At 41.6% G+C, this 24,606-nt stretch overlaps 3 protein-coding genes across 4 annotated transcripts in view; all 3 read left to right on the forward strand.

Moving 5' to 3' along the window:
- The window catches only part of LOC115590542 (uncharacterized), a 518,602-nt gene that overhangs the window by 207,018 nt on the left and 286,978 nt on the right, over window positions 1-24,606 (forward strand). The gene's annotated exons all lie outside the window — the stretch shown is intronic.
- LOC115590566 (bifunctional lysine-specific demethylase and histidyl-hydroxylase NO66-like) lies at window positions 1,028-6,498 on the forward strand. 2 transcript variants are annotated; one of them, XM_030431970.1, is made up of 6 exons: window positions 1,028-1,195; window positions 1,966-2,010; window positions 2,283-2,352; window positions 3,190-3,272; window positions 4,351-4,668; window positions 5,822-6,498. In XM_030431970.1, the coding sequence occupies exons 4-6, from the start codon at window positions 3,215-3,217 to the stop codon at window positions 6,184-6,186; spliced, it is 741 nt and encodes a 246-aa protein (XP_030287830.1). In that variant the 5' UTR covers window positions 1,028-1,195; window positions 1,966-2,010; window positions 2,283-2,352; window positions 3,190-3,214; the 3' UTR covers window positions 6,187-6,498. The 2 variants fall into 2 exon arrangements, 1 of the variants encoding a protein (XP_030287830.1); XR_003985775.1 differs by lacking the exon at window positions 5,822-6,498 and having other exon boundaries at window positions 3,190-3,256; window positions 4,351-5,022.
- On the forward strand, window positions 18,573-23,377 carry LOC115590554 (putative ubiquitin carboxyl-terminal hydrolase 50). Its single transcript, XM_030431951.1, has 12 exons — window positions 18,573-18,778; window positions 19,737-19,842; window positions 20,061-20,305; window positions 20,388-20,513; window positions 20,613-20,708; window positions 20,818-20,946; window positions 21,051-21,176; window positions 21,625-21,662; window positions 21,800-21,831; window positions 21,965-22,062; window positions 22,152-22,238; window positions 22,759-23,377. The coding sequence occupies exons 3-12, from the start codon at window positions 20,219-20,221 to the stop codon at window positions 23,104-23,106; spliced, it is 1,167 nt and encodes a 388-aa protein (XP_030287811.1). The 5' UTR covers window positions 18,573-18,778; window positions 19,737-19,842; window positions 20,061-20,218; the 3' UTR covers window positions 23,107-23,377.

Consider the following 24,606-nt stretch of genomic DNA (forward strand, 5'->3'; position numbering starts at 1 on the left):
AGAAAAGATAGGAAGGAAGAGTTGTTTTTTTATCAGACTATTTTTCAGAATCAATTGCTATTCCCTCAAACCCACTGCGCCTGAGAAGCTCCATGTGACCACTTCACCAAGTCAGACAGACACTAATCATGAAGAGAAGAGACAGATGGGACACAGTGATGTTGGTGAGGGAAACATGTGACTAAAGGGAAGAGAAAAAAAAAATCTGCCTCAGGGGTCAAGGGGGGATTCACATAGTGGAAGAAGTTCAACCCTGAGATGATATATGAGACAGCTTATTGAATGTTAAATCATGGAGAAGTGATGATTTAGACAAACAAAAGATGTGAAAAGCAAAAGATCACCAGTCAGAGAGACAAGTCATTACATAAAGGTAAAACATTTCTGTGGAACAAAGGGTGAAATAATGTGTAGTGTAGATAAAATCTGTGCATGAATGGAGGCGGCAGCGTGAAAGACAAGTTGGAAGAATTGAATCACAGGAAAGAGAAATTAACTTCACTTAAACCTTTGAGGAAAAATAAAATAAAGACAAACAAGCACTCTAGTTTTTAGGGTCAAAGGTGTGGAATTATTGAAAAAGAAAAAACTTGATTCAATCAGATGTTGGTTTTGCTTAGAAATGTTGTTTAGCATTTTTGTTGAACATCACCTTCATCTGCTGCACAAAGTATTAATTTTTTTCTCAGAAGAAAATTATGAGTTAAATACACTGTAAAATGTTACCAGAATTTAACAATATTTAACAGTAATAATCACAATATTATACTGTAATTTAGAATTTTCTGTGAAATCAAGTAAATTACTGTAAAAAAAACTGATGCCAGGTTTTAACAACATTTTACTGTAATATTCCACAGTAAAATACTGTAGTCAAACCATCCTCTGTGATAACACAACAAATTATTGTAAAATTTGAATCGCGCTTGAACCGCACTGCATTGTGGGACCAAGAAGAGACGTTAGGTGGATACTAGTGATGGCTCGGTCGCGAACGAATCAGTTCGAACGAACTAGTCTTTAACGCGAACGAACTGACCTGATTCCCCGTTTCACTTCTCTCTCGTTCGTTCTGAATCTCGACATCGAACGATGAAATCCACCTCTAGTGGATACGGGTGGATAAGATACTGTTCTCTTACATCCATGGTGGATAATGTTACGACCCGACACACACCGATAGAAGAGCTCGAAGGTAAGGTTAACATCATTACATTTTAGGCAGCTTGTAACAACTTTATATTAGTTGTGTGAGTTAATGTTAGTAAATGAACGATCTTTGGATCAAGGTAACGTCACTTTATGCTCCACTTGTTTGGCTGTTAAGTCATTTCAAAGCCGTTTTTCTCCGCAAAGCTTTGCCTCATAGAGAAGTAACTTATATCTTTGGAAAGTTCAAATTGTGTGTTTTCATCTATTCATCTCCACGTTTTGTTAGGAGGCATACTGTGTGAGTTATTTGACCGAGAATACGCGGTGTTTTCGCCGCGAATTAGCAAAAGTCAAAGTTAAAGTAAGCTAACGTTAGCCTCCAGCTGCAACAACTAAGTCATTACAAAGCCGTTTTTTTCCGCAAAGCTTTGCCTCATAGACAAGTAACATATCTTTGGAAAGTTCAAATTGTGTGTTTTCATCTATTCGTCTCCACATGTCGTTAGGAGGCATAGTGTGTGAGTTATTTGACCGAGAATACGCAATGTTTTCGCCGCGAATTAGCGAAAGTCAAAGCTAAAGTAAGCTAACGTTAGCCTCCAGCTGCAGCAACTAAGTTATTACAAAGCCGTTTTTCTCCACGAAGCTTTGCCTCACAGAGAAGTAACTTATATCTTTGGAAAGCTCAAATCATATGCTTTCATTTGGTGGTCATATCGATGGGAGGGATATGCATGAGTATTTGATTGACTACTAATCTTTTCCAGCTTAAAGTATATGATCTGTCACTAATTGCTCTCCATTCTTTTTCAGAGGCAGTTTAAACAAGGACAGTGATCCCTGGAGCAGGCTGTTGAGGTAAAAATAGCACATAGAACTGTAAATAATCTGAGAAAATCAAGTGGTTCTCTTCTTGATATTGTACTTTGATCCACCACTGAATGTCTCATCAAACTAGCAAATGACATTTGGATCAAATTAAGCCTATAGTCAGTAATTTAATCGCATTCATTCATATGTTGACACATAACATTTGCTCTGATTAACCTCTAAATCATTAGAACCAGTGACACGTCTTTTATGCACCATGTTGAATACGCTACAATGCTATGTTATTTCTTATTTTACAGCCGTGCGCCACAGCCGCTGATGTGCAGAGGACAGTGATATTACCAAGCACCCCCTGCTTGATTGTCCAAGGTACTGTTGATATCTGGATTTTATATTGATATTTCGAGCTGTATGTGGTTGGTAAAAATGAACAAAAAAGTCACTACATGATCATTTCACATAACTTGTTTATTGGTCTCTTGACATGTTTTTTCCCCCAATATTTTATATATAATATTATATATTTTTTTCTGAATCGGAGCTTAAGCAGTAGTGCACCAGTAGTTGGTATCTGACTAAAATTTGGTTTGGAACTGTATCACTAAGGAAGCCCCGATAGATCAGCCATCAATCCAAATCATCCGATCTTCAGTATACAGTAAATATGAGATTGGTGAATTCTATTTGTTTTATAGTTGCCTATTACAAAATAATTGACACGAGAGTCATTTCTTAGCAGAGCATGCTGCGAACCACTTTTTCCACCCAGCTGACTTTAGCAAACGGACTGTCAACATAACATACATACACACTAACTTGCACATTGATGCTCACATCAATGGAAAGTTGCTTTTAATCAGAGATCTCTATATAGATTGATTGTATTTGTTAAATGTGTGTATCCCGACATGTCCAGTGTCATATTTTTAGCAGGGTGTAAATTTAAGTTCACAATCTGGACTGTTTGCTAACATCAGCTGAGCTACTTGTTAACTGCTCATGTGAATTTGCACCGGGCAGCATTTTGAGTTTTTTAAAGGCTGAAGCTATACAAAAACTGTCATCATGCTTGGCTTTCAATACTAATTTTTTTGGTGTAGGTCGGATTTAGTTAAAGAAGAAGGGGCACCACTGCATGTGCCTTGGATAAACAATGCAATATTAAATCTGTGAAACTGAAAGTTGTCTTTGCTTTATTGTTTACAGGTGCTTCTTGGGCATTAACCCTGAGATGGGCTCAAATTCAAAGAAGTGTGGAGGCATCAATCGACACGTGAGCACGCTCCAAAGTAAACTTGTTAACTTTGAGTGGTCAATGTAAATATGAAATTGTTACGTAGTTGGCGTAAGAATGTTCATATTGTATATGTTCATAAGTTGTAAATTGTTTATACTGTATTGTTTATACTGTATATGTTTAGAGTGTGGGTTGAGTATGGTAACCAATTTCCTGCTATCTATTAATCACAATTTGATATTGATTCGATTTAATATTGATTGATTGATTCATAGATTCAGTTGGTGATACCAAAGTATGATTTTGATTTGTAACCTGATAACATAACTACCCCAGCCATGTAACACATCAATACTGGTATCAATATTGACATTAGACAGGGAATGAATCAGCACTTAATAGCTGAATCTGCTCTTTAAAAATGAAAATTCATGTTCATGTTTATGTTCAGAGACAGCTCTTGTAAATTGTTGAATATGATAGTTTTATAATTATCAAAAAATTAAAATGAGTATTGTCTTTGTTTTCTTTGTTCTTGTTTTGACTTTTAATTTAGCAAATCCAAAGCATGTTTGTGTTGTAAAATCACAGGTAACAAGTCAAATTTGCAATATGTTACAGTATTATTTAAGCTGTAAATTTACAGTAAATTACTGGCTACTGGTTGCATTACTTTTACAGTAAAAATACAGGCAATTACTGTAATTTACATACAGCAAGATATTGTAATTCCACAGCTACATACTGCTATATCACAGTAATTCCATGGGCATGACTACTGTGAAGTTACAGTATACAGCTGTAGATGCATTGTATTTTACTGTTAAATATTTACAGTACATTATTGTGAATCATGTACAGTAAATTACTGTGATTTACTGTGAAAGTAATGCAACTAGCAGCCAGTAATTTACTGTAAATTTACAGTGAAAAATTTTACAGTGTACTGTTAATATGCTTTGGAACATGAAAGGGTTTTTGCCAATGACAGGCTACCTATTAAACTATTCTATTTAGGTCCGTCTATCTACTCATTTTCAGAGGTAGAGTTATGCATAAGAGTTAATTTAGACCATTGCTGTAACATTAACAGATCGTTGCTAAAAATGTTTTGTCTCTTCAATTCAAAGCTGCTGAGTCGCAGATGTCCCCTGAGACCAACAAGCTGGATGATCAGAGACAAGACGATGTGGAACCAAAGAGAAGTTTAGTAGAAAGGGATGCTGGTGATGGAAATAAGGGACAGAATGACACAGATGAGGTACAGAATACAAGTGATGAGGCTTTAAACAGTCAGACTACAGGAGAGGAGAGTACTGCAGAAACTGGAAAGAACAATCCAGTTAGATCAGAGACTGAGCCTGAAAGGGAGCCCTCGAACAGAGAGACGCTAAGAGAGGAGAAGGACGATGGAGCAGGAGAGCCAGAGTGTGAAAGGTTTGGATCACATGCAGTGACGGACTGGGAACAAAAAATGGCCCTGGCATTTTCACCCACCAGCGGCCCACGGAAGCGGGGTGCGCGCGCCCACGCGCAATTTTTGACGCACGTAAAGAACAGGCACTTTTGATAGCCCCAGTAATAGTAAACGTAAATTCCCAAGCTATAAACAACTACACCCCAATACATAAAACACATGAATGAATCTTCAGTGCCAGCCGCTCCATAATACAAACGTGTTTTACCGTCACGCAGTCATCCATGTCTACCTCTTCATCCTCCTCTTGCTCATATTCCTCACTGTCCTGTCTTTCTCCCTGGTGTGCTGGTGCTAACAGTATTAGCGCTAGTGTTAGCTGAAGCTGCACTTGATTTTAAAAACAAATCAGTCGGTTTGCAGCATTTTTCACCGTCAACCAACAGTGCTCTCTGCGATTTCTCTCTTTTTCTCCGCTCCCACCTTGTGTCGCTTGATACCTCCATTAATTTTTTTGCTAGCTTAAACTCAGTCAACTTCCAACTTCCAACCTCCAACTTCCAACAACCACACTCAGAAGGTCCACTCGATTCAGTCTTGAAATTCCCAGAAGGCATTACTTCATTTTAACTTTTGCAAACTATTCAAATAAAAAATGCAGGAAGATTTGTTTTATTTCAAACCATGCACGTTTTTGAACATCTGAATAAGACATTTCGCTACAAAACAATGCAGAGTGATATAAAAGTTTGTAACTGTAGAAGGTAACCATGACTGTGATTTAGAGACTCGTATGTGGCATATAAATAGTGATTAGATCGCCTTGTTATTTAGTGTGTAGGACACAAAGAATTTTGGTTTCCCTTTAGCTTAAAAACTTTATTGACGCTTGAAACAGCAGGGAGAATCAAGGTGTGGGACCGCTCTGTGATTTGTCGGCCGCCTTCAGCTCCGCTTTATTTTTTATTATTTTCATTTTTAAATTTATTGATTTGCAGCCGCCTTTTGACGCAGCCGCACTGCTTTATTTATTTATATAGCCTATTGGTTCATTTGCGGCCGCGGCCGCTCCGCTTTATGTTTATTCATTTAATTAATTATTTATTTATTTGTGATGCGGCTGCTCCAGGCGGCCCCAGTGGCATTTGCCCACATTGCCCAATGGCCAGTCCGTCCCTGATCACATGATAAAGATGATGAGTCAGATGGAGAAATAAGTCACATCAGATACATGAAAACTGATGAGAACGGAACAGCCAGTGAGGTAGAAAACAGTGAAGATGCGAAGGCACAGGACAAACTGAATGTAAATCAAGACAGAGCACATTCCAGCATCACACAAGAAAACACAAGCAACATATCTGAGGAGGTGAAGAAAAGTGAAGTAGATGATGCTTCTGTTAATGGTAAAAAAAAAATCAGTCAAAAGCCTGTGAACATCTGGATGAAGGAGGAGGTAATACGAACAGAAATACTTCTTTATGCCAAAGAATACTCAATCTTCTCTGCTGTCTGTGTCCAAACAATGCAGAGGATGAGGGACAGATGAGAATATCTAGGAAGAAAGGGAGTGACACTGTAAATATATGAAAAGAAAAGAAAAGGGGTATGTGGCAGTGGGGTGTGGTTAAGGTGCTGGCTGCTGGAGGAGAGGGAGGAGTGGCTCAGCCGGTGTTCAGACAGCTGGACAGAATCAGGTAATCAATCAGTGAGGCTCACAGGGTAAAAGATGAAAAAATAGAAAAAATAGAACAGGCCCCCTTCCCATTGGGTCTCGGGAGGTCAGGAAAGAAAGCAGGAATGGAGATGTCTTTCAACTCCCTCAACATACAACACAATATGTATGTTTGTTTGTCTAATTGTGGTTCCTGTCATTTCTCTCATTTGTCTTGAGTTGCATCAATTAATAAATAAATTGATAAATAGTTCATTAATAAAATGTTGAAGAAGAGTCAAATTTCGAAACAATATTGATTACTTACAAGCCATGAGAGACGTCGCTCCATGTTGTTCAACATATTACACAAAGGTGATGTGTGTGACTTTCAGGGCTGCATCTCAGCCTTGTCTTTAAAATAAGTTTTGAAAATCTACTTTTTAAAATGACTTTTACACGATTTTATGTTGTAACTCTGTACTGACTGGCGCTATGTTAATTACAGCATCAAGCCCGAGGGGCCGAGGGAACGCCTATGCAAGCAGACGCGTTTCCTAGGACCAGCGGTGCTAGGAAGCCTATTGTAATTTAAAGATTATTTTTCTCCTGCTTAAAGTGGTGCTGCAGGCTAAACTGTGCAAGGGAGGGCAGTGCAATTTGGAGGGTTGGTCCAGACACCTGCACGTACCTCAGACACAGAAAACTACATTGACTGCCTGCAGGGGGCACTATAACCTAGGCTAATGCGTTTTTGCTTATAACTCCCACACCATATGTCACACAGTCAAAAACCTTGTATCCCCAGATTCCCAGATGGAGCTGAATCACTTTGCAATGGCCACTCCTCCTTGGGATTTTGTCCGATCTACGTGAAACTTGGCACATACACTCTTCAGCTGGACCTGATCTAAAGTTATCAAAAGAATTTTGCTCGGTCAAAAAATGCGCACCTCCTCCTTGAACTGGAACCTTATTGTGGTGGAGGGGTTTGAGCACCCCTGGTAGGGTCTCCCAAGGCAAACAGGTCCTAGGTGACGGGTCAGACTAAGATCGTTTCAAAAGCCCCTAATGATAGACAGAACAACAAGGACGTTTACGTCGCCTGGATTGGCATCACCGAGGCCCCACCCTGGAGCCAGGCCTGGGGTTGGGGCTCACAGACGAGCACCTGGTGGTCGGGTCTTTGCCCACGGGACCCGACCGGGCACAGCGCAAAGGAACAACGTGGGCCCGCCCTCCAGTGGGCTCACCACTCGCAGGAGGGTTCAGAAGGGGCCGGTGCAATGTGATTTGGGTGGCAGTCGTGGGCGGGGGCCCCGGCGACCCAATCCCCGGACGGTGACTCTAGCCATGGGGACATGGAATGTCACCTCACTGGGGGGGGGAGAGCCTGAGCTGGTGCAGGAGGTTGAGCGGTACTGGCTAGAAATAGTCAGGCTCACCTCCCTGGGCTCTGTAACCCAACTCCTTGAGAGAGCCTGGACTCTCTCCTACTCTGGAGTTGCCCGCGGTGAGAGGCGGCGAGCTGGTGTGGGCTTGCTTATAGCTCCTCAGCTCAGCCGCCATGTGTTGGAGTTTTCCCCGGTGAACGAGAGGGTCGCTTCCCTACGCCTTCGGGTCAAGGATAGGACTCTCACTGTTGTCTCGGCCTATGGGCCGAACAGCAGTGCAGAGTACCCGGCCTTCTTGGAGTTCCTGGGAGGGGTACTTGAGAGTTCTCCAACCGGAGACTCCATCATTCTACTAGGGGACAGTGTTACCAGGAGGGGAGTGATTGGGAGGAACGGCCTCCTGGATCTGAACCCGAGTGGTGTTTTGTTACTGGACTTCTGTGCTAGTCACGGTTTGTCCATAACAAACACCATGTTCAAGCATAAGGGTGTCCATATGTGCACGTGGCACATCTGATCTCCGGCCGTATGTCTTGGACACTCGGGTGAAGAGAGGGGCTGAGCTGTCAACTGATCACCACCTGGTGATGAGTCAGATCCGCTGGCAGGGGAGGAAGCTGGAGAGACCTGGCAGACCCAAACGTATTTTGAGGGTCTGCTGGGAACCTTCTGTCAGGGAGATCTTTAACTCCCACCTCCGGGAGAGCTTTTGCCAGATCCCGAGGGAGGCTGGGGACATTGAGTCCGAATGAACCATGTTCTCCACTTCCATGGTTGGCGCAGCTGTCCGGAGCTGTGGCTGTAAGGTCTCCGGTGCCTGTCGTGGCGGCAATCCCCTAACCCGGTGGTGTACCCCGGAAGTAAGGGATGCTGTCAAGCTGAAGAAGGAGTCCTATCGAGCCTGGTTGGCCCGGGGGACTCCTGAGGCAGCTGACGGGTACCGGCAGGCCAAGCGTGCGGCAACACGGGCAGTCACGGCAGCAATAACTCGGGGAGGCCATGGAGGACTACCGGTCGGCCTCAAAGAAATTCTGGCAAACCATCCGGCGCCTCAGGAGGGGGAAGCAGTCCTCCACCAACACCGTTTACAGTGGAGGTGGGGGGCTGTTGACCTTGACTGGGGACATCGTCGGGCGGTGGAATACTTCGAGGATTTCCTCAATCCCACTGACACGCCTTCCATAGAGGAAGCACAGGCTTGGGACTCAGAGGTTGACCCATTCATCACCCAAGCCAAAGTCACTGAGGTAGTCTGGAAGCTCCTCAGTGGCAGAGCACTGGGGGTGGATGAGATCCGCCCTGAGTACCTCAAATCTCTGGATGTTGTGGGGTTGTCTTGGTTGACACATCTCTGCAGCATCGCGTGGCAGTCGGGGACAGTGCCTCTGGACTGGCAGACCGGGGTGGTGGTCCCCCTATTCAAAAAGGGGGACTGGAGGGTATGTTCCAACTATCGGGGGATCACACTCCTCAGCCTCCCCAGGAAATTCTATTCCAGGGTACTGGAGAGGAGAATTCGGCCGATAGTCGAACCTCGGATTCAGGAGGAACAATGCGGTTTTTAGTCCGGGCCGCGGAACACTGAACCAGCTCTTTACCCTCCACAGGGTGCTCGAGGGGTCATGGGAGTTTGCCCAACCAGTCCACATGTGTTTTGTGGACTTGGAGAAAGCATTTGACCGTGTCCCTCGTGGCATTCTGTGGGAGGTGCCCCTCTGTTAAGGGCTGTACGGTCCCTGTACGACCGGAGCAGGAGTCAGACCTGTTCCCAGTGCATGTTGGACTCCGACATGGCTGCCCTTTGTCACTGGTTCTGTTCATCATTTTTATGGACAGAATTTCTAGGCGCAGCCACAGGCTGGAGGGGGTTTGGTTCGGGAGCCACTTGATTTCATCTCTGCTTTTCGCGGATGATGTGGTCTTGTTGGCTCCTTCGAGCCAGGACCTCCAGCATGTCCTGGGGCGGTTTGCAGCCGAGTGTGAAGTGGCTGGGATGAGAATCAGCACCTCCAAATCCGAGGCCATGGTTCTTGACCGGAAAAAGGTGGCTTGCTCTCTCCAGGTTGGGAGAGATTTCCTGCCTCAAGTTGAGGAGTTTAAGTATCTTGGGGTCTTGATCACGAGTGAGGGAAGGATGGAACGGGAGATAGACAGGCGGATCGGTGCAGCGGCCGCAGTAATGCGGTCATTGTATCGGTCTGTCGTGGTGAAGAGAGAGCTGAGTCGAAAGGCAAAGCTCTCGACTTACCGGTCAATCTACGTTCCTACCCTCACCTATGGCCATGAACTTTGGGTCATGACCGAAAGAATAAGATCCCGGATACAAGCGGCTGAAATGTGTTTCCTCCACAGGGTGGCAGGGCGCTCCCTTAGAGATAGGGTGAGAAGCTCTGTCACCCGGGAGGAGCTCGGAGTAGAGCCGCTGCTCCTCCACATCGAGAGGAGCCAGCTGAGGTGGCTCGGGCATCTGTTTCGGATGCCCCGGGACGCCTCCCTCGGGAGGTGTTCCTGGCATGTCCCGCCGGGAGGAGACCCCGAGGAAGACCCAGGACACGCTGGTGTGACTATCTCACTCAGCTGGCCTGGGAACGCCTTGGGATCCTCCCGGAAGAGCTGGAGGAAGTGTCAGGGGAGAGGGAAGTCTGGGTGTCCCTGCTCAGGCAGCTGCCCCCGCGACCCAGCCCCGGATAAGCGGACAAAAATGGCTGGATGGATGGATGGAAAAAATGCACATTTTATTAACGAACAAATTTCTGTAGCTAGATATAAAAATGTAAACGGTTTGATATCTCGGTCAAACTAAATGCTATTAACACTAAATTTGAGATCCTTGGTTGCTGTAAGACTGGTAAGGGATGAGCCGAATTTGGCAAATTTTAGCCACTAGGCGGCGCTATAAATATGGGAAGTTTATATCTCTTAAACTGCTACACCGATTTTTACGAAATGTAGTCGGTATGATGTAGGGCAAATACTGAGGCCATATCTTGAAGATGGTCATGACTGGTCAATATGGGCGTGGCTTATTACAAGATAAACAAGAAAGATTAATTTCAGCCAAACTATTATGCTGAGAGCTTTGAAATTTATATGGTACTTAAAGAAGAGGACACAGTTCTTCCATACCAAAAGTTGTACTCCACTAGGTGTTGCTATAATGGATGTAATCCCGTTTTTGCCTGTAACTTTCACATTTTAAATAACACATTTGCAAACCTTATATCCATATGTTCCCTGAATAGAGCTGGGTTTTCTGACATAGGACACGCCTACTTCTGCTGCACATTTAGTGCTAAATCGCCACATATGCAAAACCTACTTTTTCTAATTCCTCCGACAATTTAGGTGTCATCTGCCTGAAACTTTGCACATAGAATCTCGAGATGTGTCTGATGAAAAGTTGTCAAAAGAATTTTGGCACTCCAAAAAATCTGCTAGTTATAACCAAACAATCTTTTTTGCTAGCTGAAAAACACATATTGTTTCATATTTCGGTCAAACTAAATGATTTCAACATCAAACTTAAGTCAATTGTTCCTGAAGTCATCCAGAGGCTCTGTGCCAAATTTGGTGCAAATTGGCCTATAGGTGGCACGATAACGGATGCAAATGCGTTTTTGCCTTGAACTTCCACCTTTTAAAGAACACATTCACACGTATTTGCCGAATAGAGCTAGGTTTTCTGACATAGGCCCAGCCCACTTCTGCTGCGTTTTTCCTTTAGTTAAGTAACGATTGGTCAAAGTGGGTGTGATTTAGTACAACAAATCTAAATCGGCACGCATTCAGCCTTATGCACTTCTGGTGCACTTCCCATTACAGTAAATACCACGGCTCAGACGTTGGCCTGTGTCCTCACTTTTGCCCGAGTCTGTCATCCTTTGGGGCCAACTTCCATGAGCTCTGTAGTGCACGGGGTCCGAGTCGAGCGGGTGGGCTTGGCCACCATTCATAACTGCTTGCAGTTCTAGTAAAGTTATTATTATTATTATTATTATTATTATAATAATAATAATATTATTATCATAATGAGTCTTTTTTCTGTGATTTCTTGGCAGATCTATGGATTTTTATCCACAATGAATTCCTCAGAAAGTCACACTGACTCCAAATATATGTGTATCATGTCTATGTGTTCAGACATATTTTCATAATTATTACAAACAGAAATTTAACTGATTCTTAAAGTAGGATACCTCAACTGCCTCTATGTGATTGTGTGTTTCACCGGCAACCTGAAGCTCCATCTGCTGACAGTGTTGGTGAACAGGACAAATAATTTAAAACACTCCTCATCATATAATCAAGAACACAAAAAAGGCAATAATCACGTTTCTAAAAGTGGGATGGTACAATTCTGTTGAGTCATATTTACTCACTTGATGAATAACATTGTCTTCCATTTATTAAACCAGATGAAATGAATGTGACTGACCATCATGTGACACAATAAAAGCACTTATTCAGTTGTGTGATATTTCAGTGTTTCATTTAAAATTGGAGGATCATTACATTTTCGTGACATTATTACTGTAATGTTAGAAAAAAGGGTTTGAGTTCTCGCAGCACTGTTGTTTTTTAGACGTATAGTAATAAATCAAATACCTCAGACACAGACATGTGAATACCCAGCAACAACGCAGAGAATAAGAATTTAGAAAATGTTGTACACTGAGTAAATGTATCATGGACATAAAGTCTTCAATCCCACTGAAAACTATGACCACTAAGACTATAGCTGTGTCTCAATTCAGGGTCTGCACACTTCGAGTGCGCATTTGAAGTGCGATTACGTCACTATTCCGTGGCGAAGGGTGTCCCAATTCAAAGTGTTCTCATAATGCACCCCACAAATGCGCACTCCTTTTACCTGTTTTTCGAGTGTGCACCACTACTACACTTCGTGGTCCCACACAGTGGTGTAGTGGGGATTTTATCACTGGGGGAACTCGCCCCCCCCCCCCCCCCCCCAAAAAAACACACGTTATTTGAATTAGGTCACCCGGATAGACCCAAGTTGCAAATGCTTGAGCCATATATCGTTGCAATTAGATGGCTCTCCTTCTCTCTCACACACACACACAACATAAACATAGGCAAAACTGTTCAGTGTGTGTCTTTGTATCAGTGTGTTACTGTAATCGTAAAATTAATATATATATAAAACTGTAACTGAATTATTTGTGTTTGTGTGTGTGTGTGTGTCTGTGGTGTTGCTGCCTCACCAAAAACAACAACTAAGATGACCTGTAACTGTATACATTAAGTGTTTGGTATAAGCTATGGTGAGAGAGAGAGATAGAAAAAGAGAGAGAGAGAGAGATGATAAAGGTGGAGTTCTTTTCTGCAATGATTCTGAATTCACTGAATACACATTTAACCCACATCAAATCAGTTGACTCAAAACTGCTCATAAATGAAGAACGCATATAGGTAACAATAAGTACAGTAATACCATAGCTTACCTTTTTCTTCATCAGAGCAGTGACTCTCTCCTCTCCTCCTGTCTCTGTCCCTTCAACCTCTTCATCTCTCTCCTGTCTCATCCTCTGTTGAATTTTTAAAATCAAATATCATGTAAGTCTAAGTATACTACTGAGTCATGACCTAATATTTTAATGCCATGTTTAGTCACATTATTACTTATCCATCCAAACATGCTGCATCAAATGATAACGTGGATTGATGCAGCCTCTTACCACTACGTTGCATCTGTGCTCTGATCCATTTAATTGCCGATCTAAAAATAGACCTGCAGTCACATCGCGACCCTATTTACTTTCGGTTTTAATGAAAAGAAACTTAAGGAAAAAAATACCGAGGACATGACCTCGGTGTCCTCAATGGTGACTACGGCCCTGCACATACACACACACACACACACACACACGGCGCTTCTCGACACACAGATTCAAAATAATGCACATTTTGGCCCCACGGCAAAAAGTGACGAATTATTGTCCTAATAATTGCATGAATGCTTGAAGTATAGACGTATGGCATTGCAAATAGGAGACGGCGCTGCTTCTCTCCTCTCTCATATAGGCACTGAAACCTCACACAGACTTCAAATCCTGCCGTGACCGCGCCCGCAGTGACACAATAAATATTTTATTAATATTTGTGAATTGCAGTATGTTTTATTACATTATTCGAAGCTATACTATAGCGAAAATGATAACAAAGGCAATGTTTAAAAAAATGTATTAGACAAATAAAAGAAAAATTCTTGCCAAAAAAAAAAAAGAAAGAATCTCGTCAAAAAGACTGGGGGAACGCCGTTCCCCCGCGTCCCCCGACCACTACACCCCTGGTCCCACATATCCCAAGATTCATCGCGCGCCCGAAGAGAAGAAATAAATAAATAAATAATGGCGACCTCAAGTGGCGCAGATCTCGTATTTAAATGTAAGTATTGGGTTTATACTCGTATTTTACTCCTTTGAACATCCAACGCCAGATATGTTAAACTTGAAGGGACATTAAAACCTCCACATTTCAGTTGAAATACGTTGGTAATGCTCAGCTTGATCCCTTTGGAAGTAAAGCCTTAAAAGCCTTCACTTTCAAACGTAAGACGTTCAGAGGTTGACATGTATTTTATATGTTATTGTGAAAGTAGAGATGTTATATACTATCTTTACTTCATGTACATAAATGGACCAAGATGAACAGATTCAGATCAGGCTGTGATCCCTGCTTTATTTCAGACCATAACACTGTAAAGTCTAGTTAAACGTTAGAATTGCATAAAGAGCTAAGTTTAGGATTATCCTCGATAATTAGGATATTATTATCCTCGATGATGATTAGATATTTTTTTGCTGTATTAGATCTCTTTTGTCTGTTGATGTAACACAAAACGTCTTTTACATTTCATTGTGTTTTAGGGAGCAAACAGAGGAGGAAGAGGAGGAGGGAGGATGAAGGAGGACATGAGGCTGCAGAGAGGATGGAGAGGCTCTTCTCTGCTCCAGAGGACAATCCTTACATTATAGCTGTTGTTATTTAGTTAATGTATGGGTTCTTCTTATATTATTTGTTCATAATTGTTCATTTTATATAATTCATTAAATAAAATATTGTTCTATTGTTACATGTTGTCTATTCCATTCAGTATTTACAGCTTAAGTACAATTTATAAAAGCAAACGGCATCAAGTGCGACTTTTCAGGGACAACAAGGGATTTAATGTTTTCTTTTATTTTGAAGGTCTTAGCATTTACAACTATTTACAAAATTACAGCATAAATAACTATTAACAGATTATTATTCACTATTAACAAAAACAATTGTTATTGAAAACAATATTAAAACAGTTAGAGATGATGTACAGTAACAGGCTAAGCAGGAGACCCTGCAGTGCTGCTGGGCTGGATGGTGTCAACGGGACATCATCTGGGTCGGTACTCAGGGTGTTTGGGGGTCCAGTCTCCTCTGTCCACCACATCGTCCATCAACTGGGTCTGCAGTTCTGATTCGATCGACAGCTGCCATGTCATTAAGAATGTTTTAAGAAAGAGGCAATTTCAATTATAATGATAATAAATCATTACAACAAACAAAACTATCTACCAAACACTTTAAATAGGAATAACGCCTTTAAAATTTAAATAAAACCCGAAGTGGCGATCAGCAGTTTATATGTCAGCATGAGCGTAATGTATCTGTATGTTAATGACCCCAAACTGTTAGCTAGCTAATATTGATAATATTGATAACATTACTGTGGGTTCAATAACAGGTTTACCTCTCCACGGTCCTCTCAGCCGGAGATAAACCAGGGCCGCTTCTCCTCTTCCTCCACAAGCAGGAGGATTAAAAGGAAATCAGATATTCCTGAATCTCAAACAGATCTGACAGTCACATTTTACTCTTCTTGTCACTTTCGAGGACCTGGGCTGCAGACAGGGGCGGTTCTAGTGGGGGGCCAACAGGGGCCATTGCCCCCGTAACTCCGAGTCTGGACCCCCCTGTCGGCCCCCCGACAGGAGCCTGCATCAATAATACAATGACAGATTTCTTGCAATGATTTTGTTTTGAAGGGAAAGGCAGAAATAAAGTGTCTCAGCAGTTTACTACCCAATCAAAATTGCTGAAATTGTAAACACTGTTTTGTCTGAATGAGGGATTTATCTTTTTTTCCGGGTTGTATGTGCCCCCTAACAAAAAAGCCGGCCCCAACCTGGCCCCCCTATTAAAACTGGTCCAGAACCGCCACTGGCTGCAGAAATAGTGACGTACGAGTAGAGGCGGGAACACCTGGTGACGCAACCAGGAAATGCTGCAAAGGGTAGACCGTCCCATTTCACAACAGGCTAACGCTGCCTGCAGGGCGCACTTAAGTACACTCACTTAGTGAGACCGCAAAGGGCAGGTCCTTGAAGTGTGCAGACCCTGAATTGAGACACGGCTACAGTTTCACTCAAACTGGCCTTTTGAAACTACATCCTGGGGTGATGGAGGTGGTGCTGCTGCTTTCACTGGCTGAACAACATTTCCACTTCAACTCCGAACGTCACACACACCATTAAACTCTTGGACAATGGCGCCACCTTCTGGTCATTGTTCTTACTTACTGTCCATCTGAGCAAAATCCAACACTTCAGTCCTTCAGTCAGTCTTTCCCCTGGTTGTTTTAGCTGACTCTTTTGTGAGCCGGGCCGTAGCCAGAATTATAGAAATACTGAGGTCATGCCTCCACCCATACATCGAGAAAAAGTTGAAAACTTTAGCATAAATCTGAGCATTTCTCTGCATTTTGACAAGAACTATAATACCTAGGAAATAATATTAGTGCCAGCACGTAGATAAAAATTGGACTCAAATACGGACAGAAGAATAAGATAAGTAACAACTATGGCCAGTCTTGACTTGAAATAATCAAATGTATTTAAACTTAAACATCTAAAATAACTTAAGAATGATGAAAAATAACATAATATATATGCCTAAAGACAAGATTGAAAAGGTGTAACTAGAATACATAGAATAAAATTTGAATGTAAATCTAAAATGTGCAAAATAAGAGTATTCACATGGGAAACACTTATAATAACATAATAAGCATTACCATACCATCATTAATTATTTTACCGTTAAGAATAACGACAAAAAAATGGTTTATAAAACATGTATTAAGTAAAAGTAAAAAAAAATACATCAGTTATATATTATATATCCTATATATGTTATCTGCCAATCCCAAAGTATTAGGAACATCAATAATTAATTGCTAATAAATCCTGAAACACTGCTTCTTAACAGTTGAATAACTGTTAAAGTTTGATTAACTGTTAATTACAGTCGTTTATTCTAATGATATGATAGATATGATAGCGTCTTACCAAAAATATGTATTAAGATATCAAAGACACAGAAAAAAAATACCTAGGACATGAACTCAGTGGCATAAACGGAAGCCACGGCCCTTACCGTGGGTTTACACCTCTGTTAATAATGAATCAATATCATGTTCCTCTCTCATCACCTGTCGTTCCAACCTGCTCCATTGCTTTTCTCCTCTCTCAGAACCTCGTGTCCAAATGTCTTTGTCACAGTACACTGTTTGAAGCCAGAAAGGTGGCAGGGTGACCCTGCCACCTTTCTGTTTCATACTGTTTATGGCGGACCCTGGCAGGGTCCACCATAAACAGTATGAAACTGCGTTGTCCTTTAAGATCAGTTTGTTTATTCAGTTTATTCAGTCATGGAAATGAAGATAGTGTGTTTAAATAGTTTGTTATGTCCATGCATGGACATAACAAACAGTCAGTGAAGGTCGTCTCCAAAACTACATAGTGCGCCCTATTAAACGCACAATCATTGTAGATCAAGGTGGCAATAAACATAACCCACACAGGAATGTAAGATGCGCATGTCAGGTTGCAGGTTGGTACATGTTTGTCAGAGAAGATCATGACGACAGTTCTGACAGACAGACAGCGCTGTGAGACAAACGAAAGTGACTGTGTGTTTGACAGCCTCCTCTCTACTTGACGGAATTTACTATGGACACGGTAAGCATCGTCTCTGTACCTCTCGTTTTCGCTTGCACTAGAAACAGCCTCAAATAGGTTATCTTGTTTAATTGTTATTTGTTTGCGTTCAACCACAGGCCTACAGGTAGCTTGTATGTGGCCTATTCATTTCCGGTTTCTGAAAGTCTTTTCAACCGTCTGAAACGCGGTTACAACATTATCGTGTCACAATTAAACACACGTTTGTGTCGGCTAATTATTTTGTTAGAGTGTTAATTTGTAGGCTGAAAGAAAGACAAGAGAGATAGATGTGAAGGTTTTTCTATGAAGTCATACATGTGAAATCTGGTCTTCACAAAGACGTCATTCGTTTTAAGATATATAATATCATGGACATTGAACTACAGAGTGTCTGTACTGCTAACAAAAAGCTTCCAGGACATCGCGATAACAGCACTTTTTTACATCTTACATGTAAAATAATACCTTGCGCTTATTGCTGTAAGGCGCATGCGCAGGTAAGACTACCTGCCCTCATCGACAATGGGGTTTCAGTGGTGGCCAATCAGGTAATGAGATTCGACTCTTGTTCAAGACATATTTTTCTTATTGCTCTAAAAAAAAACTTGTATCATCTAGAAAATTAAAAAATATCATCAACTTGGAGCCAAACTAAAAGAAACCACATTAAAATGTCTCAGTTTAAAGCCAGTTTTGCAAACCGCAGTAAAATATGGTCTAGAAGTGAACGTTTAATTAATGTCTTGGCGAAACTTTCACTTTTGAACCAGTTGTGAACGTCTTTGCAGTGGAGAAGTGCTCACTGAGAATCATATTTTGTGATATTGTCTCGATATTACAGTTAAAATAAAGTATCACTTAGGCAGGCTACATAATTCATTTTATAATAAAACGTCTCAAGTTTGTTTTATTCACTTTATTTACTTTGTGAATATGTCTGCACATATAAGCAACTGAGTTTGCTTACTTAAAAATGAAGGACCCGTTCTTTTCAGGATGAACCATGAAAACACGAGGAAACCAATGAGATGGAAGAAAGTAAATCCTGTAGAGGACGTGGAGATGAGGACGCAAAGGCGAAAGAGAAACGAGGTAAGCAGATGTGATTAAATGAGCGATTGCAGATCACTGGGTGATATAAAACAAAATTAATATTTGATATATATATATATTTTTTTTTCAAATTGATGTTTGCTCAATTGCATGCAGCCCAGTCCCCAGATTAAATGTTGGCAGTTTACTTTTTCTGCAAACCACTGATAGACCTACGTTCAAATTTCTACGTGTCATATGAACCATAATGACATATGCACAGTGTCATATGTGTGTCTGTATATGTTTATGAACTGATTTTCCTATCAGAAGGTGGATGGGATGGTGGTGGAGCTACATACAGAGTATTTTTGATGAAACATCTTCCAGCTGTGTTTGTGGTGACAGATCCAGATAAACCATCAAGTTTGAACAAATCTGTGGTTTTTAAAAAACATACATTGTAAACATTTATTCTGGGGAGTTGGGTGATAGTTTATCTTACTTTCACTATTCAAGAGCAGAAACAGATGGGACACAGTGACATTGGTGATGGACAGATGAGAATGCAAAATGACCCACAGGGTGGAGGAGAGGAGAACAATATGAGAAGGGTCTTGCAGTATGATAAACATAAATGGAAACTGCGTACAAAGTGATATCAGGAGACTGCAGGGCAGGAGGGACTGGCTGGAAGTGGCACTGAGTCAGGAGAAAAGGTCAGAGGGCATCTGTTGGACAGCGTATGGTCTGACAGGTCTGAGGAGTGAGAGGAAATCAACAGGCCTCAGAGAAGAGAGCAATAGTTGAACATAGGGACAGAGAGAGAGAGAGAACAAAGCGCTCAAAGAGAGTGTGGCTGAAGTGATAGACGGAGGACTGAGGCTGAGGACAATGATATGCAGTTGAGATGGGGAGGCACAGAATTATCTGTCTTTAATTGGAACTTTAACTACACAAAAATCAAAGTCTTTTTTTTTTTATGATTGAGTGATGACAGAATGTATTTCTCCACAAGTGACTCCACCACAGAGACGTCATCATGGCCTGTACAATCAGGGAGCCACATGTTACCTCAACAGTGTCCTGCAGGTTCTCTTCATGACCACTGAGATCCATGACAGGTTTGAAACGGCTGCTTTTTTCATCTGGAGCAAATGGAAGTAAAAGACTCAATTTAAATGTCAAGGAAACCTATTGTAAAACGTATACATGGACCATTTTCTTATAAACGGATTAATTTGGGTGTATATGCGCAACTCATGCTTGCAAAATTCCATCACTGCGCATATTATGACATGGCATACTTATAACTTACTGAGAAACCCGTCTTTCCCTCAAGGTTGGATTCACAATCACAAACAGATCTTCAGCTGAGAAAAATCTTTCAAGGTCTGAAAGAAACAACATGTGGAACAGAAAACATCACGGCAACATTTGGGATTAAAAATGGACAGTAATATGAAGCTTTGATGAAACTGCTATATTAGATTCAGTATAATGTGTCATTTTGCAGTTTATGAACAATGTGATGCAGCTGAATGTCTGAAGATGATTTTACATCAGATCAGTCCACAGGCCTCTGAGGTGAGCACTTATTAAGTATACAATGTTATTTACAGGAGAACAAATCAGAATGCTGTGTTGTAATTTACATTTCTATTTTAAGCTTCTCCGAGGACAGCTGAGAGACACAACAAAGTGCTCCAAAGGCCACATCATCAATGCACAGACCAATCCATTCCGGACTCTCCCTCTCTCACTGAAAGATACTCCTGATACAACCTGCAGTGTGGTGAGCAGACAGAGTTCAGACTTATTGTTCAGTATCTTAATGTGATGTGAGTATTTTGATTTTGATTTAGAATTTATTACAACATTTGTTTTTCTTAAGGAAAAGGTCATCCAAAGGACCTTCTGGACTAAAGCATTAATAGGAAACAACAAGTTGCACTGCAACAAATGTCAACAGAAAACAAAGGCAACAACTGTGAGTTTTGACCCTGAAATGAAAACACAAACTGTAGGCATGCGAGATTATATACTGATAGATGCGGAGATTGAAGGATAGTTTGAATAACGTTACTTGTGCTATGTAGGAATGTGAGCTGGTGGACTCTCCTCAGATCTTGATTCTTCACCTCAAGAGATTTGACTTTGACTACAACACCAGGTCACATTTTAAATCACACCGCTGTGTGGAAGTGCCATGTGAATTACAGTTGAAGGTGAGAAAGATTTTTTTATATATATCTACATTTATATTTGAATGTTGTTCTTGTAAATTATTTTTAAAACCATTTCATGTCCCTGACTGTGTTCTTCATTGTAGAACAAGACATACAAACTGTATGGGATGGTGAATCACATGGGCAGTATAAGAGGTGGACATTACACAGCCACCGTCCTGTCTGAGGACAACACCTGGTATGAGTGTGATGATGCTTATGTCAGCAAGGTGAGGAACAGTGGCGGTTCTAGACCAGTTTTAATAGGGGGGGCCAGGTCGGGGCCGGCTTTTTTGTTAGGGGGCACATACAACCCGGGAAAAAAAGATAAATCCCTCATTCAGACAAAACAGTGTTTACAATTTCAGCAATTTTGATTGGGTAGTAAACTGCTGAGACACTTTATTTCATCCTTTCCCTTCAAAACAAAATCATTGCAAGAAATCTGTCATTGTATTATTGATGCAGACTCCCTGTCAGGGGGGCCACAGGGGGGTCGAGACTCAGAGTTATGGGGGCACTGGCCCCTGTTGGCCCCCCCCCTAGAACCACCCCTGGTGAGGAAGATTTAACTTAATCTGTTCCATTAAGACGTTTCACATTCAAAACATAACAAGAGAAAGATCAACATTAAAAAGACATTTGCTGACATTGGTTTGCTTTTGTCAAACCATGCAGGTTGAAGAACAGCCATTTGCAACATCCAGGACATTCAGGTATGATTTAAAGCTTTTTTTTTGGGGGGGGGGGGGGGGTTACCAATAACATTAAGGGATTTATCCAGCAGTGTTCACCAAATGTCATCACCTTTTTTTTTGTTCTATACAAATAATAATACATTATTGTTCATCAGCTCCAAGACTGTCTATCTACTCATGTACAAAGGTAGGACTAAGAACATGAAGATTTAAATTAGGTGTAATATTAACAGATTGCTAAATATGTATGTCATTATTCAAATCAAAGCCACATATGGATCATATATGTATATAATCAGTGTGTGTTTAATGTGCCACAGCACTACAGGGATGTCATTATAGCCGGTATGATCAGGGAGGTGCAAATGATCTCAACTTACTCTCACTGAATGATAACCATGGTACAACCTACAGTGAGGTAAGCAGCCAAAACTCAAAGTCCTAACTTAGTATTTTAATGTGATGTGAGCCTGCTGATCTAATTTGGAATTTATGCACAACACACAGGAAAGCAGCTTAAAAAAGGCTGCCAACACAAAATCATGTTCTGGAGACCACAAGGTGTCCTGTGACGAGAAGATAAAAACAACAAGTGTGAGTTTTGACCTTAAAATCTCAACACAAACTGTCGACAGATCAAATTTGATACTGTATTCAAATAAAAAGGTGTTTGTTAGTTTACAATTCAAGACTCAAGGTTATAATATTCATTAAAGTAGGAATATGACAGTGTAGAAATACTCTGTTATAAGTAAATTCAAAATCTTGCTTAAAGTGACTACAAGGAACCGTGACTTTCTGTTGATTCCAGCGCCCCTTTGGACAAAAGTGTTATGATCTGTTGTAAAGATCTTTGTTAGCACTTGCTGGCAGTGCATGCATTTGTTTTAGAAGCGAGTGACAGAAAGACCACAGGATGGATCAGTACTGTGATGTATTTATATGTAATTTTATGTTCCTCGTAGTCACTTTAAATAAAAGTCACAAAATGTTTTAATTTTTTCCTGTAATTATAATCTAAATCTGCAAATAAAAGTAAATAAGTCATTTATTTCCAAGTCTTTGTCCTACAATAGCGACAAGTAACATCTTCAGAACCTGCTGTCTTTTACAGAGCTCTGCTAAGAAAATGATCACTGAACACAAGGTGGAACTCATCAACTGTCTGAGTGCCGATCATTCCTATATTCTGCAACATGCACATGCCAAACAGATCATCACAGACAGACAATATCAGAATATAAAGGAAAAGTCTCCCTCAACACCGCAAGAAACTGTCACTGACCTGATTGATCACGTGATTTTGAAGACTGGACCAGAAAGCTGGACTGCTTTTCTTGAAGTTCTCAAACTTCCTGATGTTCTGAGCACTTATCCGCGGCTCAAAGAAATCATAAATGAAATGCTGCGCAGCAATAGTGGATGCAATGTGTGGCACCTAAAACAGGGTGACCACATGTAGGTGGTAAGATTTCCTCAATGAGTATCACAATTAATGTTGTTATTGTATATTGTAGCGAGCAGCAGCAAGACTTAGACACACGTAATAATTGATTATGCGTTAACTCCGGAGTTATGCCGTGTATTTATTTGAAAGACACTCATCAATGTGCCATCAACCTAGCTAAATCACTGGGGCGACTCACCGTTTCACTCACGGTGTGATAACAACACGCTAACCCACGACCATGTTGGACTTGAACGTCCATGGGCTTTCCCCAGGGGCGGTTCTAGGGGGCGGGGCCAACAGGGGCCAGTGCCCCCGTAACTCTGAGTCTGGACCCCCCCTGTGGCCCCCCTGACAGGGAGTCTGCATCAATAATACAATGACAGATTCCTTGCAATGATTTTGTTCTGAAGGGAAAGGCTGAAATAAAGTGTCTCAGCAGTTTACTACCCAATCAAAATTGCTGAAATTGTAAACACTGTTTTGTCTGAATGAGGGATTTATCCTTTTTTCCGGGTTGTATGTGCCCCCTAAAGGCAGGAACACACCAGCCCAACCGTTGGACATCTGAAGCGTTTGGAGAGACTCGGACGAGGTCGGGAACATATATGTTTGGTGTGTTCGGCTCTGTCGGAAGCTTTCGGAGCCGCGCGGACGTTGTCGGATCCGACTGAGCATGCGAAGTCTGAGGAGGAGGGCCGTCGGACGTCTGAGCCATTGGATCCTCTGATTGGTTGTGTGCCAGCTGAATGGCCGTTCTGATTGGCGGTGTGCTGGCGAATCAGCGCGGTGTGTGGAGGGGCGGAATACTGTTTGCGCTTTGTTTTTCTATGCACTCCGTTCCGTCATTCCCCGTTTTCATGTTTTGCAGTACTGGCACCAAACTAGTTGTTACGTCCGTTCAGGACGAATTAATTTGTGTAAGTTTGGTAATGCCTCGCTGCATGTTTAGTATGCAGCTGTTTTTTATCGGAAATAGTTAATTTTGTTTTGATCGAAAGTAAAGAGAGTTGCGTGCATAAGGTTCTCGTTGACAACTCACAACACAAGCGCCACTCGCTTATTGCATCTCGCGCAAGCGCAGAACGTACACACTACTGTGGTAGGCAGCACGTGGAAGCGGTGTGTTCAATGCAAATTTTCTGCCGAACGGGTCAGACAAGAGGCAACGGAGTGGTCAGAGAGTGGTCGGATAAGGCAGTTGGACGTCTGGGCCTTAACAAAAAAGCCGGCCCCAACCTGGCCCCCCTATTAAAACTGGTCTAGAACCACCACTGGCTTTCCCCAACATGTAATAAAATATTTATGTTCCATTTATATTGGAAATGGGGGGTAACGTTTGTGTTCTCATGAGTTAGGGAATGAGAGAATGGTTAGGGAGCGCAATTGCTGCTGTCTCCTCAGGGGGAATCTGGAAAGAAAACAAGACACAGGTTGTCTTCATTCCTCTGCTTTACTTGCTTTATAAAGGTCGGTAAACGGTTAATGCACCATGAAATGTTACCTTATATTGAC

The sequence above is a fragment of the Sparus aurata genome, chromosome 10, assembly GCF_900880675.1.
Source record: "Sparus aurata chromosome 10, fSpaAur1.1, whole genome shotgun sequence".
Lineage (NCBI taxonomy): Eukaryota > Metazoa > Chordata > Actinopteri > Spariformes > Sparidae > Sparus > Sparus aurata.

What these genes read in the sequence shown, in the direction of transcription:
- LOC115590566 (XM_030431970.1), top strand. Translation starts at nt 3,215, where the DNA reads ATGGGCTCAAATTCAAAGAAGTGTGGAGGCATCAATCGACACGTGAGC. An exon ending in ACACGTGAGCACGCTCCAAA is followed by an intron (nt 3,273 to 4,350) that starts GTAAACTTGTTA and finishes TTCAATTCAAAG; the next exon opens with CTGCTGAGTCGCAGATGTCC. An exon ending in GTGTGAAAGGTTTGGATCAC is followed by an intron (nt 4,669 to 5,821) that starts ATGCAGTGACGG and finishes GTCCCTGATCAC; the next exon opens with ATGATAAAGATGATGAGTCA.
- LOC115590554 (XM_030431951.1), top strand. Translation starts at nt 20,219, where the DNA reads ATGTGTCATTTTGCAGTTTATGAACAATGTGATGCAGCTGAATGTCTG. An exon ending in CATGTGAATTACAGTTGAAG is followed by an intron (nt 20,947 to 21,050) that starts GTGAGAAAGATT and finishes TCTTCATTGTAG; the next exon opens with AACAAGACATACAAACTGTA. An exon ending in CTATCTACTCATGTACAAAG is followed by an intron (nt 21,832 to 21,964) that starts GTAGGACTAAGA and finishes AATGTGCCACAG; the next exon opens with CACTACAGGGATGTCATTAT.